Source organism: Mesoplodon mirus, assembly GCF_964341445.2.
Source record: "Mesoplodon mirus genome assembly, chromosome: 3".
NCBI classification, from domain to species: domain Eukaryota; kingdom Metazoa; phylum Chordata; class Mammalia; order Artiodactyla; family Ziphiidae; genus Mesoplodon; species Mesoplodon mirus.
The window spans coordinates 132,038,165-132,054,237 of NC_138978.1; the positions used below are offsets into that span (position 1 = coordinate 132,038,165).

Consider the following 16,073-nt stretch of genomic DNA (forward strand, 5'->3'; position numbering starts at 1 on the left):
AGATGGGGTGGGAGTATTTTTAAATTTTTAATTTATATTGAAACTTGCATAGCATATTATATTGCAGTGATATTTCATAGATTAAATTTATCATTTCTGTGAAAATTCATTTGAGATATGAAAATACTCCATGAGTTTCTGTCTGTTAGCAATGCCCTCCAAATTGTTTTTTCTAAGTAATTATCTAGTCTTTTCAGAATTTTTGTTAACAAGGGTGCATTTTGACTAAAGTCGCTCTAAAATAAATTTGGTTTATTGAATTGACAATAGCTACCATTTATTGTGCTAGGTACTTACGTTATTTCTAACCCTTGCAATAATCCACCAGGCTGGTATTATTAATCCCATTATAAAGATGAGAAAACTGAGATTAAGCAACTATTTTATTGTCATATATCTCATAAATTTCCGAGCCGGTTGCCTGTTTCAGGTTTGTCTCCAAAGCCTATACTCTTTTCAAATACCGTACTGTCCTAAGGCTAGTTCTTATTAATAGCATATTAGGAAAATTAGATCTTACAATTTATTTTAAAAATAAAAGCTTTTTATTTTTATGGCTATTTATCACAAGAACTATTTACACACAGAAAATTACATTTCACAAAAACTTTGTAGTTATGCATTCAGCTTATGTAAACGTTTTATACTCATTTAATTTTATTTCTGTCCTCGCAGCCTTGGTGGAGGACCAGATGATGCAAAAGAAATTATGAGGCACAGTTTCTTTTCTGGAGTAAACTGGCAAGATGTGTATGATAAAAAGGTAGGTTATCTTCATGGCATAGTGTTTATATATTTTGGTTAAAATGAATTTACAGCAAAAAAATGTTTAAGTGAATAAAAGTTAATGATGTAATTATATTTTTCGTTTTTACTCAGTCATTTAATTGAATGTAGGACTCCTTAGCACAAAATTTTCTTGATAGTTTTGACTCCCGAAATGCATTTTGAAATGTTATTCAATGTGATCAGCTTTTCTTTTTTTATCACAATAATTTGTTAGTTTGCTTCTCATCATTTCCTTAATTCATAAAAAATAAAGGCACCAATGTTATGTTATTCTTCAGGAAAACTAACTAGCAAAACAATCATAATTTTAAAACTTTGCCTCTATTCCTTTCATTTTAAAGTGAACTCTTCATATTTATTTATACAATTTCTTATTTTAAAAGGAATTTAAAGCAATTTAGTTTTAATATTTAACAAAGTAATAAATTTATTTGTCTTCTTTGGAACGTCTCTGTTATTTGAAACAAAACTTAAAGACCCAGAGAATGGATGCTACAAATTACATAATTTTATTTTTACTGTAATCTGCTTAGTATTTGTTTTTAATACTGCAGTGTTTACTTAAGTTTAGGAACAGGAAATTATTGTGTTTGTTCTATCTTTTAAATTTTTAAAAGTTTATTTTTACTACTTCAGATATTGTTAGTACAGACACTGATTTTTATATTTTGATTTTCAAATGCTCATATAAAAATTTTACTATGAAATTTTTATGTAGTTCAGCATTTGCTTAGAAATTTTATCTAGTCAGTTTGTGTAGTTAGTCCTTCCATTTCAATTTATTCCAGGTTTCCATATTTTTCTCTAAAACATATATCAATCAACATTTATGTAGTGTCTACTTTGTGCCAAATATTCTTCTCTATTAACCCCTAAAGTTAGAATGACATAATATGAGTTATGAGGGAGTGAGATGAGTACTTCATTTTTGTATTATGTTACAGTAATAGGGAGTGTGGTGATCTTGTAAGCATTTCCTGTAACTAGGTGTTTAAAATAGTTGCACCATGTTATGATACCTCTACTCAAACTTCACTTCAATTAAACTTACATCTCTTCAGTTTGGTGCTTCGTGACCACCTAGAGGGGTGGGATAGGGAGGGTGGGAGGGAGACACAAGAGGGAGGAGATATGGGGATATATGTGTATGTATAGCTGATTCACTTTGTTATAGAGCAGAAACTAGCACACCATTGTGAAGCAATTATGCTCCAATGAAGATGTTAAAAAAAAAGAACTTTTGAGTTTCTACCATGTGTAAAGCACTGAGGTAAAGTATTGGATCCTTCTCAAACCTTATGAGAAGCTTGTGACCATTCTTAAGTTTCCTCAGTGTTTATTAACTTCATGTAGACAGTTATACATCCACTTTATAACACTGATGATATTCTTTATGAGTTGCATCCATATATAGCCCCTAATGCACTATGTACTGTTTATCATGTCAGTACAGTATAAAAGAACCTGAAATTGGGAGACTGGGATTGACATATATACACTAATATGTATAAAATAGATAACTAATAAGAACCTGCTGTATAAAAAAATAAATTAATTAAAAAAAAAAGAACCTGAAAAAGAAATCTGAAAAGTATCAGGATCTTGGCATGTCTCCTAGAAATAATATATGGTCAGAGGTTTTCTTTGGCAGACAAAGCTATAAGCCACAACTAAATATTCCTTTGATATACCCTGTCTGAGGAGGATTCCACCACAACCACCAACAAAAACATATGACAGAAAGAAAAATTTCTTTAAGAGACAAATGTGGAGCACCAGTATGGCACTGCTAACCTTAAAGAAGGGGCAAAACATGGACTTTCTTCAGTCCTATTCAGAGAGTAAGATATGCTACAAAGATTTCGTCATCAGCATGCAGCTTTTCATGTTAAATTGTAGTTTGGCATCACCTAGAGAATGCTCTGAGAACCCACCTACCACACAGTGAAGAAGCAAGGCTTATCCTGTCACTGTTCCACTGGGCTCAACATGCCCAGAGCGAAGGTACTATTAAGATGTCTACTCAGGCAGCTCCCTTGTAGTGAATGGAACTAGAGAAGCCAGCAAGTAGGGTAGGAGAAGGAGCTGCCAAAGCACAGCTTTGGGTGATATATGTGAAGAAATGAGTTTAAATTGTTAGTATGTTGATAAAAATAGTTGCTACTTAATTTGAGCAAAGGTGTTAGCTATCTTGCATAACGAGGCACAACCACAAAAATCACAAAGTTTCTACACTCATTTACGCCTGCTACAGGTTTACTCTGGGGGTGTGGGTAGTATACTGGATGTCAGATGAGGTACTAATGTTTTCAGCCATCTTCACACACCTGAAGAAGAACAACATCATAGCAGCATGCTTAAATTTTGAGACTCCTTCTAAAAGGATGTGAAAATACAATTGGTTTTATTTGGGTTTGTATTGTATCACTAACAAACAAGGAATCAATTATAGGAATGCTAATGCCAGTAGCTATTTTAATGAATTCATTTGTAATTCTAATGTTTTCAAACATTTTTAAGGGGTCCTATGTCTTTAAAACACGTAACTTATTCATAAAAGGTTAATTCATCTCTAAGATCAGGTATTTTTTATTACAGTTTTACTAATTGCTTTGGGACATTTACTATTTTTATAGATTTATTACATGATTATTGGCCATTTTTCTATATATTGTGGCAGACCTAGAGATGAAGGCACATGTAAAGATCCTGGTATCTTTAGGGGAAAGCTAAATCTCTTCCTAGGCAAAGTTAAAAGTGAATTAATCTTAATTACAAGTATCATGATGTACCACTCTAAAGAACTTGGTACTGGAAGGTGGAAATACTCATCCTGGATCTGCTTCTTCCCTCTTGTGTGGAAGTGGACAAGCTGTTTTACTTCCACATAAAATTATGATCTTTGAAGTATCTTCAAGCTTTAGGATTCTCTGGTAGGATATTTCATAATATGAATTAATCTAGTTAAATTTCTATATAAGATTTATACTCAGTTTGTCAATGTCTACAAAAAAGTCTGCTGGGATTTTCTGTGAGATTATGTTCAATTTATAGAAAAATTTGGGAAGAGTTGGCATTTGAACATGCTATACGTCTACATTTATTTAGGTCTTCTTTAATTATTCTCAGGAATGTTTCTTTAATTATTCTCAGGAATGTTTCATAATTTTCAGTGTTTAGTTCTTACCCATATTTTGTTAAATTTATCCATAAGTATTTCATGTCTTCTGATGTGGATGGTATTTTTAAATTTCATTTCCATATTGTTTGCTACCAGTAGAAATAGGCTTGATTTTTGTATATTGACCTTGTATCCTACAAGCTATTAGTTTTAGTAGCTTTTTTGTACATGACTTAGGGTTATCTAAATAGATGACCATATCCTCTATCAATAAAAAGTTTTACTTCATTTTCAATCTGCACACATTTTATTTATTTCTTTTGCCTTATTATATTGGCTAGGACCTTTCTACAAAGTGGAATAGAAATGATGAGAGTTGACATCCTGTCTTTGTTTCTAATCTTTGGGAGAAAACATTTTTTACCATTAAATATGACGTTAATCACATCTAGCACCGAAATCTTCATTACTAAATGTCATTCTCCAGTAAAAAGAACCAAGGTTATTTGGAGAAGTAGTTGATCCCACAGCTGGGATGGGGAAAATGAAAGAAGAGCCCAAGGAATTTTGTGGTACCAGAAAATAAAAAAACGAAGGTAGATGGAAAAAGGTGCATGTTTGTAGGACACAGGAGCCAACCTTAAATAATTCCCAGTGGTGAAAGCTGGAACAATTTTAGTAGCAAAACAAATATTGTATATGACCAAAAAAATAAGATACATATCCATGAGTCTATACTGCAGAAATTAATGATTGAACAAATAGATAAAATATTGAGAAGAGACATGTCTTCAGTATAGGTGAATTCCAGTTAATAAATGTAGAAGGAATCAGGAAAATAGAAAATTACCATTAAAACACCAGAGTAAAAATTGCTGTATGCAAGATTCACCAATGAATGTTAAAATTAGTGGGCAAAAGTTTAAGAAGGAGGATATTTGCATAGTGTCAACGTATCTTTCCCCAAATACTTATTTACAAAGATTAAAAGAGTAATTTTACAGTAAAAAGCCCTGGCAAACACTGTCTTAAACCAAGTGATCAAGATTAATATCACCAGTAATAGGACACTGAAATCATTATAACCCATGATATGATGCCCTGAGAAGGCTGTATCACTTTTGTACTATATTCCCTCAAAATGCATAACCTCAGTATAATCATGAGAAAACCTAAGAAATCCTCAAAAGTGTCAACTTCATGTAAGGCAAGGAATGATTGTGGAACATTCACAGATTGGAAGAGACTAAGGTGGCATGATGACTAAATGCAATGTGGGGATTCTAGATTGGATCTTGGAATAGAAAAGGGCCATAAGTGGAAAAACTGGTGGAATCTAAATAAATTTGGTAGTTACTACTTCTGTACCAATTTAATTTCTTAGTTTTGATAACTGTACTATGGCTGTATAAACTATTAGCATCAGGGGAAGGTTTGTAAAGGATATATGGGAACTGTTTGTAGTATTTTTCTAAGTCTTTTCTAAGCCTAAAATTATTTCAGTATAACAAGTTATAAAACTTTGATCTAAGTGTAGAGTTTTTAATACCTCCTTTATTGGGTTGAGGAAGTTCCTTCTATTCCTAGTATGGTAATAGTTTTTATCATGAATAAGTGTTGATTTTTTTTTTTTTTTTTTGCGTTATGTGGGCCTCTCACTGTTGTGGCCTCTCCCGTTGCGGAGCACAGGCTCCGGACGCACAGGCTCAGCGGCCATGGCTCACGGGCCCAGCCGCTCCGCGGCACGTGTAATCTTCCCAGACCGGGGCACGAACCCATGTCCCCTGCATCGGCAGGCGGACTCTCAACCACTGCGCCACCAGGGAAGCCCTAGTGTTGAATTTTATAAAAAGTTTTTTGCATCTATTGTGACGATCATATGGTTGGTCTCCTTTATGTTCTGTTAAAATGGTGAATTGTATTGATTGTTTTTCTAATGTTAAATGAACCTTCTATTCCTGGGGAAAAATCTGCTTACTTATGATATTATCCTTATTATGTATTGCTAGATTTGATACAATGTTTAAAGGATTCTTTTTTTTTTTTTTTTTTTTTTTGCGGTATGCGGGCCTCTCACTGTTGTGGCCTCCCCCGTTGCGGAGCACAGGCTCCGGATGCGCAGGCCCAGCGGCCATGGCTCACGGGCCCAGCCGCTCCGCGGCATATGGGATCCTCCCAGACCGGGGCACGAACCCGTATCCCCTGCATCGGCAGGCGGACTCTCAACCACTGCGCCACCAGGGAGGCCCTTTTAAAGGATTCTTTGCATGCTTAAATCATGCATGATACTGAGGTGTCATCTTTTCTTAGAATGTCTTTGTATGGTTTTCATTTCAGGATCATGTTTACCTTTTTAAAATGAGGTGGGAAGTATGCCCTCCTCTTCAATTGTATGGAATTATTTCTGTAGAATTTATATTAAATGTTCCTTAAATCTTTGGTAGAATTTACCAGTAAAGCCCCTTGGGCCTAGAGTTTTCTCATTGTTGGGAGGTTTGTAACTATGAACTTAATTCTTGAATAGTTAAGGGACTATTCTGGTTATCTGTTTTTTTCTTGATTGCATTTTGGTATTTTATGGATTTCAAGGGATTTGTCATCTAAGTTTGCTAATTTATTGGCTTAAAAATGTTTGCAATGGGGGCTTCCCTGGTGGTGCAGTGGTTGAGAGTCTGCCTGCCGATGCAGGGGACACGGGTTCGTGCCCTGGTCCGGGAAGATCCCACATGCTATGGAGAGGCTGGGCCCGTGAGCCATGGCCGCTGAGCCTGTGCGTCCGGAGCCTGTGCTCCGCAACGGGAGAGGCCACAACAGTGAGAGGCCCACGTACTGCAAAAAAATAATAATAAATAAATAAATAAATAAATAAAATGTTTGCAATATTCTCTTTATATCTTTATAGTGTTTGTTGTATATGTAGTGATGACTTCTTTTATTCCTGATATTGGTATATTGTTTTTCTGTGTTCAAAGTCATTAATTCTCATCTTTATTATTTCTTTATTCTGCTTCTTTTGAGTTGATGTTGCTTTTCTTTCTCTATCTTCTTTAGGAGGAAGCTAAGATTATTGGCTTGAGACCTTTCTCTTTTTCTAACACAAGCACTTAATGCTATGTTTCTATCTAAGGACAGTTAGCCATGCTTCGTGAATTTTGATGTGTTGTGTTTTCATTTCAAAATATTTTTAGTTCCTCTTGTGATTACTTCTTAACTCAGGGATTATTCAGGAGAGTGTTGTTCACAATTTCCAAATATATGGATTTTTCAGACATCTTTCTGTTATTGATTCCTACTTATCTATGGTTGGAAAACATATTTCATATGATATTAATCCTTTAAAATTTATTGAGATTTGTTTTATGGTCAATAAAATGGCTTATCTTGGTGTGTGTTTCATACACACTTGGAAAAAATGTGTATTCTACTTATATTGCATAAAATATTCTACCAGTATCCATTTGGTCAAGATGATTGACAGTGTTGTTTATGTCTCCTATATTATTACTGATTTTATGTCTACTTGTTCTATCAGTTATTGAAAAAGGATCATTGAAGTCTTTAGCTATAATTGTGGATTTGCTTGTTTCTCTTTTTAGATCTGCTTCTTGAATTTTGAAGCTTCATTGTTAGTTGCATACATAGCAATTTAGGATTGCTATGTCTTCTTGGTGAATCTACCCCCTTTTCATTATGAAGTGTTCTTTCATATTTGTAACATTAATCTTTGTTTTGAAATCTACTTTGTCTGACATTAATATGAGTACTCCAGCTTCCTTTTGAATTTGTATATTTTTCCCATCTTGTTATTTTTAACCTATATCATTATATTTAAGTGTATTTTCTCTTAGACATGATATAGTTGATTCTTGCTTTGTTTTTTTGGATTTTAATGTATGAGGATTTTATTTACAACATTATTAACGACAACAACAAAAAAATTAAACATAGGTTACTACAGCTGATCCTGTGAGATTTAAGAAGTTCCATTTTATTTATTTATTTATTTTTCTTTTTTTTGCTGTATGCGGGCCTCTCACTGTTGTGGCCTCTCCCGTTGCGGAGCACAGGCTCCGGATGCGCAGGCCCAGCGGCCACGGCTCACGGGCCCAGCCGCTCCGCGGCATATGGGATCCTCCCAGACCGGGGCACGAACCCGTATCCCCTGCATCGGCAGGCAGACTCTCAACCACTGCGCCACCAGGGAGGCCCAAGAAGTTCCATTTTAAATAGCCATCAAATTGTCCAAAGATATACAATACTAAATCTGTGGTTTTCTTTATGAATTACAGTGCTCATATTTTAGGCAGTCCTTTTTTTCTTTTTAATACATTTATTTATTTCTTTTTGGCTGCCTTGGGTCTTCGTTACTGTGCACGGGCTTTCTCTAGTTGTGGTGAGCGGGGGCTACTCTTTGTTGCAGTGCGCGGGCTTCTCATTGCAGTGGCTGCTCTTGTTACGGAGCACAGGCTCTAAGCTCAGAGGCTTCAGTAATTGTGGCTCTCGGGCTCTAGAGCGCAGGCTAAGTAGTTGTGGCACATGGCCTTATTTGCTCTGAGGCTTGTGGGATCTTCCCGGAGCAGGGCTCGAACCCATGTCCCCTGCATTGGTAGGTGGATTCTTAACCACCGCGCCACCAGGGAAGCCCTAGGCAGTCTTTTAAACATATAAATACAAAAGAAATGAAATCACTTATTAAAAACTTTGTTAAATGAAGGGTATTTTAAATTTACATTTATGTTGTCCTTGTAATAATACATGCCCAATGAAAATCAGGAGCTTGAAGGGCAATTACACTTCCTACCTGAGTGGACAGTTAGAAGAGTCAATCATTTTCAGTTTATCATGAACTACTCTGAACTTACTATGAGATGTAGCTAAAGTCAGAATATAGGAGTTAGGGAGAATATTCCTTTTTTGGAGGCAAGTAAGCCCACCAGAATTAGCATGGAAAATAAACATCCTATTGAAGAATTCTAGGCGGAAAAATTAATGTAGTCAATTTCAACCATGCTGAGCTGGCTTAATTTTTTCATTGACTTGTATGATGTCATTCTTCTAAACCAAGTGTGTTTGAGTTCTTTTAGATCATCCACATCTTCCCCCAAAAAGGTTTTCATCAATAGGAATAGCATCGATGGCTCCATTTTTCTGTTCCTTCCCTTCATTGTCTTCTTCCAAATCACTTCTTTTGCCATTTTTAGCCCTACCTCTGTAAGCTTTGCTTAATTTATCTCTTTCTGAAGTATGTGTGCTGAAATCTTTCAAGACTGGCTACAGTAATACCTGTTTCATCTACATCGCTCATTGAATCATTAGCCTCATCTCCACCTGTTCCCTGGGTGTAACAGGTATCGTCTGCTTCCTCCTCATTATCATCAGCTCAGGATGAAAATCAAACATCTCACAACTACTGAAAACTAGTGCCTACCCCGTTTTGAAGTCTGCTTTCCTTCTTTGCATTTCTTGCTTAAGTTTATCAATCTCTTCTTGTTTTTTCCTTGCATGTAAGAAAAGGTTCTGGAGTTATTTTGGCAGTATTTGGACCTAAGGCAGAACACTTTTTCAATTAGATCTTCTAATGAAATTCTCTGTTCTTTCTCTTCTTTCCTTTTATAAAAGATAAAAGTATACAATACAATATAAATACAATACGAATCCAGGAGGAAGTGTATCATGATACATGCAAATATCTCCCCCTCCATGGCATATCCAAAGCCAGCCATATTTGTTGTTTTCAGTAGCTTCAAAGAAATGTCTGTACACTAACAGTTTTGGAGTTTTTCTTTTCTACCTCACTGTGGTTGTTACTCACTGCTTCTTCCAGTTTTTCTCTCATCCCAATTAACTGTAGTATACTTTTCAAGTTCTTCACTGCTTGCATCAATCACATTTTCTCACGACAGTCAAGTCATGAGAGAACGTATACTTATCTCCTTTAGTGCTCTGCCCATGCACATACCACAGATTTAGGATCTGCACCTTTACCTAGTTTTTGAGCAGCAACTACAGGTTTGAATAACTCATTTAGCTCTTGCAATTCTTACTTTTTGTCATCTTTCTTCGATTTCTCTTTGGCTTCCTTTTATGCTACCTGATGTGGATTTTGTTGACCAAATTGAACTTGATGAGTGACAGCCTTGATAAACTTTTGTTGCTTTGCTCCTTTCTTATTCTTTAGACCAAAAGTTTTGTCTCCAATAATCTTCTTTTTTCTACTCCACTTTTTTGCTTCCCCCAGCCTGAGCAGGTTTCTTGGTTGGGGGGCAGGGGGCATTGTGGAGACAGTTGACACCAGCCAGACTTCAGCACAGTTGTATACCATCAGGGGATCTGGACCCATGGCAAGAGGAGGAAGATGAACACACAGCCACCTTAGTCGCTATACCATACCTTGATTTTTCCTTATTCATTAGATAATATATGACTTTTTTTTTTTTTTTTTTTTTTTTGCGCGGTACATGGGCCTCTCACCGTTGCAGCCTCTCCCGCTGCGGAGCACAGGCTCCAGATGCGCAGGCCCAGCGGCCATGGCCCACGGGCACCGCCGCTCCGCGGCATGTGGGATCCTCCCAGACCAGGGCACGAACCCATATCCCCTGTATCGGCAGGCGGACTCTCAACCACTGCGCCACCAGGGAAGCCCAATATATGACTTTTAATGGAATGTGCAGCCCATTTTTATTTAATTCAATTATCAACATAGTTGGGTTGAAATCTGCCATCTTGCATTTTGTTTTTTATTTGTTTCTTTATCTGCCTTCTTTTGGATTTATTGAATATTTTTATGATTCCATTTTATCTGAGCTATTGTGTCATTAGCTATACTCCTTTGTTTTCTTCTCTTGAGATTGTTTTAGAGTTTTCCATATATATGCTTAACTTATCACACTGTACCTTCAGTTAATATTATAAACATATCACTTTCAATAGCATATTTCTGTTTCCCCTTCCATTCTTTATGCTATCATTTTCATGTATTTTACTTTCATATGTTATAAGCATCACAATACATCATAATTCTCTTTAGCTTTAGACAATTATATTTTAATGTGCTGAAAAATGCTTTATATTTACTACTAGAAGCACTCTCCATTCCTTTATGTAGATCCATGCTTCCATCTGGTATCGTTTTTTGTTTTGTTTTCTTTTTTTCTTCTTCATTGTTTTTCTTTAGCCTTTACTCTAAAGCTCATTTAGGTCCATGTCTAAAACATGATCCCCCTAATTTGGAAATATTCATGGAAAAAAGAATGCATTTGAAGGAAATACAGGCTTGGAATTGATGGGAATGTGACATTTCAGAGGGGAGACCAATGTAAGAAGAAATAAAGTCGTTATGATTGAAGTGCATGAAATAATTCTGAAGCTGGGAAGAACCAGCAATTTATGGTAGATGCAGAAAATGGAGAAGTGAGCCTGTTAATTTGGTATTGTTTCTTGAAAATTTAGCTCACGTTTGATTGATCCACCTACTTACCAGAATTATAAATCCTGAAGTAGGGGAATGACATAAGATGATTGGACCTTTTCAAGTTTGTTGGTATAGACTTTTAGGCAGAAGAGTTTGGAAAAACAGAATCTCATTTAGAGACTGCTGCAATGTTACAAGTGTTATGCGGTAGAGTCCAATGAAACAGAATAAAGGCAATGAGGAAGGAAAAGGAAATGTGAATTCTATAGATATTTTAAAGAAGTAAGAATTAGTAATCTAGTCTGACAATCCTGGGGAAATGGGGAAGGATTATTGCTGGTTTGGGTAATAATTTAATTTTAAATGGAATTATCTCAGGGCTAGAAATACAGCACTAACATTTGGAAATGAGAGCAAGAATCAGTAAGGAAATTCAATGAATTTAAAGTTGTGGGAATGGATTTCCTCTATAAAAAGGAGAGGAATCGAAAATAAATGGGAAAGGGGAGGAGACTTAGGGAGAGAGACACAGGGGGAGGGAAGGTATGAGAACACTGAGAGCTGTGATTGAGTATTAAAAAATATCCGTGGTCAGGAATGGGAGTTGGTTTGAGGACACATTTATGTAAGGTGTGTCAAGGTCCTTTGTGAAGTATTATTTTAAAAGTTGCAGTGGCACTTTTCTGACTGAATCATGGCTCTCTATTTTCTGGTTGAAAAACTCAGCATGAGGAGTTTGGTGATTGATGACAGTCATGCCAATGTTAGTGATTGTTATTGTTTTCAAAAAGCAAGGTTAGACAAGTATAACATGAACACTAACATAGAAGAGAGAGAAGCTAAAAAGATGCTTCTAGGTAGCTTCATGTTGATATTCTCCTTATCCTACTCAAATGGTGGTTGAGTCTAAAACTTCAGGTCAAAGAAAGATGAGCCACAAATATCTACCAAATGTTCTGACAGTTTAACTTTAAAATTACTCTCTTCTGTTGATTGTGAGGCATTGCACTGAGGATATAAAAGAACACAGACAGCTGTCAAAACCAACGTTAGTTGTGATATGAAATGCAAATGGTTTAAGCTGTAAAAGTCCTCAAGTGGGTTAAAAACAAAATATAACTAGATGTTCTGTACAAGAATCTCACCTAAAACAAAATTACACAGAAAAGTGTAAAAAATAAGAGGGTGAATAGAGGTTTAACAGTCAAATGTCACAAAAAGTAAACACAGACAATTATAATATTGAGCTAAGTAGATTTCAACACATAAATATTAAATGGGAGAAGTCAAATTTTGGCATAATGAACAATAGTATGATCTCCAACATAAAAAGTAAAATTTTTGCAGCATAATAGCATTTATGTGCACAAAACACTATTAGAAATGCCAGAAGCCCTGATAGAAATGCAGTTTCTTTCTTAATGTGGCAGATGTTCATCAACTTTTTGATCTTTTGAAAGAGCCAGCTTGTGATTTTGGTGATTTTCTCCATCAGTTTTCAATTTTCAAATTTATGGATTTATGCTCTCGTTTTTATTTATTTTCTTCTCCTTATTTCAGATTTTATTTGCTCTTCTATTTCTGGTTTCCTAAACTGGAAGCATAGATTATTGCTTTTCCATCTTTCTTTTCAAATGTATGATTCAATGCTATACGTTTTCCTATATATACTGTTTATAGTGCATCCCACAAATTTTGATAAGTTGTATTTTCTTTTCTTTTCTTTTCTTTTTTTTTTTTTTTTTTGTGGTACGCGGGCCTCTCACTGCTGTGGCCTCTCCTGTTGTGGAGCACAGGCTCCGGATGCGCAGGCTCAGTGGCCATGGCTCACAGGCCTAGCTGCTCTGTGGCATATGGGATCTTCCCGGACTGGGGCACGAACCCGTGTCCCCTGCATCGGCAGGCGGACTCTCAACCACTGTGCCACCAGGGAAGCCCTATTTGGTTAAAAATATATTTAAATTTTTCTTAAAACATCTTTTTGACCTATATGTTATTTAGAACTATATTATTTAATCTCTAAGTATTTTTAGTTTTTCCAGATATCTTTAACTTATTGATTGCCAATTTAATTCTATTGTTGTTTGAGAGCATACCTTTGTATGATTTCTGTTCTTTTAAATTTTTTAAGGTGTGTTTTATGGCCTAGAATACGTTTTGTCTTGGTGAATGTTCTGTGAGCTTAAGAAGAATGTGTATTACTACTGTTGTTGGAGAAGGCAGTCTATAAATATCAATTAGATCCAGTTGGCTGATGGTGCTTTTCAGTCCTTACTAATTTTCTGCCTGCTGGATCTGTCAATTACTGATAAAGGGATGTTAAAGTTTCCAACTGTAGTAGTGAATTAATCTATTTCTCCTTGCAGTTCTATCAGTTTTTGTCCATTGTATTTTGAAACTCTCTTGTTACATGTGTACACATTAAGCATTGTTATGTCTTTTTGGAGAATTAACCCCTTTATCATTATGTAATGTCTCTTTTAATCTGTGATAATTTTCATTACTCTGAAGTCGGCTGTGTCTGAAGTTAATATAGCTACTCCAGCTTTCTTTTGATAAGTGTTACCATGGTTTCCCTTACTTATTTTTTAACCTGCAATTAATGCAGTCTTAGATCACATTAGTTTGTTTTTTTTAATCAAAGTACAGTTGACTTACAATATCCTGTTAGCTTCAGGTGTACAGCCCAGCAATTCATTTATACATATGTATATTTTCTTGTCTTCAGATACTCTTCCCTTATAGGTTATTGCAAAGTATTGAGTATAGTTCCCTGTGCTATACAGTAGATTCTTGTTGGTTATCTATGTTATATACAGTAGTGTTAATGCCAACCTCATAATTTATCTCTCCCCCCACCCCCTTTCCCTTTTCGTAACCATAAGTTTGTTTTCTATGTCTGTGAGTGTCTTTCTGTTTTGGAAATATCGGTTTTGGAAATAAGTTCATTTGTAACTTTTTTTTTTTAGGTTCCACATATAAGCGATATCATATGATATTTATCTTTCACTGTCTGGCTTGCGTTACTTCACTTAGTATGATAATCTCTAGGTCCATCTATGTTGCTGCAAATGGCATTATTTCATTCCTTTTTATGGCTGAGCAATATTCCATTGTATATGTATACACCACATCTTCTTTATCCATTCATCTGTCGCTGGACATTCAGGTTGCTTTCATGTCTTGTCTATTGTGAATAGTGATGCTATAAACCTCATGTATCTTTTTGAATTATGACTTTCTCTGGATATATGCCTGGGAGTGGGATTGCAGGATCATATGGTAGCTCTATTTTTAGTTTTTTAAGAAGCCTCCATACTGTTCTCCATAGTGGCTGTACCAATTTACATTCCTGCCAACAGTGAAGAAGGGTTCCTTTTTTTCCACACCCTCTCCGGCATTTATTATTTGTAGACTTTTTGATGCTGTCCATTTTGAGGAGTGTGAGGTGGTACCTCATTGTAGTTTTGATTTGCATTTCTCTAATGATTAGTGATGTTGAGCATCTTTTCATGTGCCTTTTGACCATCTGTATGTCTTCTTTGGACAGCTATATGTAAAAGAATGAAATTAGAACATTCTCTAACACCATACACAGAAATAAACTCAAAATGGATTAAAGACCTAAATGTAAGACCCAATACTATAAAAATCCTAGAGGAAAACATAGGCAGCACACTGTCTGAGGAATATCTTTTTGGATTCATCTCCTAGAGTAATGGAAAAATAATAATAAACAAATGGGGCCTAATTAAACTTAAAAGGTTTTGCACAGCAAAGGATACCATACACAAAATGAAAAGACAGCCTGCAAAGTGAGAGAAAATATTTGCAAATGATATGACTGGCAAGGGATTAATCTCCAAAATGTACAAACGGCTCATGTAGTTCAATATCAAAAAAACAAACAACCCAATCAAAAAATGGGCAGAAGATTTAAATAGGTATCCCCTCACTTTTAATCTCTTTGTGTCTTTATATTTAAAGTGGATTTCTTGTAGATAACATATGGTTGGGTCTTGTTTTTTTACCTCTCTGACGGTCTTTGTCTTTTAGCTGTTTTTAGACATAGACATTTAAAGTGACATTGACATAGTTGAATTAATATCTGTTCATTGAATTAATAGTTGAATTTATTTTCTATTCATTATCCTGTTCTTTGTATCTTCTTTTCTTTTCCACTTTTTACTTTTTTTCTGACTTGCCTGGTTTTAAGGGAGCGTTTTCTAAGACTGCATTTTTCCTTCTCTCTTAACTTATCCTTTACACTTCTTTTAAATTTTCTTAGTGCTTGACCTTAGAGTTTGCAGTCTATATTTATAACTAATTCAAGGCCTTTTTCAAATAATACTATACCACTTCATGGATAGTACAAGTTCCTTATAACATTGCTGTCATTAATGTCACTTGTCCATAACCTAGAATTATTGTACATATTGTTGCATTATTATTTTGAACAAACTTTTTTTTTTTGGCTGCATTATGCAGCTGCAGGCTCTTAGTTCCCTGACCAGGGATCGAACATGTGCTCCCTGCATTGGGAGCACAGAGTCTTAACCAAAGGACCACCAGGGAAGTCCCATAACAAACTTTTTTTTTTTCTATTGGAGTATGGTTGCTTTACAATATTGTGTTAGTTTATACTTTACAGCAAAGTGAATCAGCTATATGTATAAATATATCCCCTCTTTTTTGAATTTCCTTCTCATTTAGGTCACCACAGAGCATTGAGTAGAGTTCCCTGTGCTATAC

General features: G+C 35.4%; 1 protein-coding gene and 1 pseudogene across 4 annotated transcripts in view; one reads left to right on the forward strand and one right to left on the reverse strand.

Annotated features, from left to right (window-relative positions):
* AKT3 (AKT serine/threonine kinase 3) overlaps positions 1-16,073 on the forward strand; it is a 391,924-nt gene that overhangs the window by 312,882 nt on the left and 62,969 nt on the right. For all 3 annotated transcript variants that reach the window (XM_082616001.1, XM_082616000.1, XM_082616002.1), the window contains one exon: positions 676-763. In XM_082616001.1, the coding sequence (XP_082472127.1) occupies positions 676-763 (88 nt within the window). The remainder of the gene's footprint in view (positions 1-675; positions 764-16,073) is intronic.
* Positions 8,958-16,073, reverse strand: part of LOC309800866 (zinc finger CCCH domain-containing protein 15-like) — a 35,147-nt pseudogene continuing 28,031 nt past the window's right edge. The window contains exon 2 of the transcript in view: positions 8,958-10,161. The product of the transcript in view is annotated as a zinc finger CCCH domain-containing protein 15-like (transcript). The remainder of the gene's footprint in view (positions 10,162-16,073) is intronic.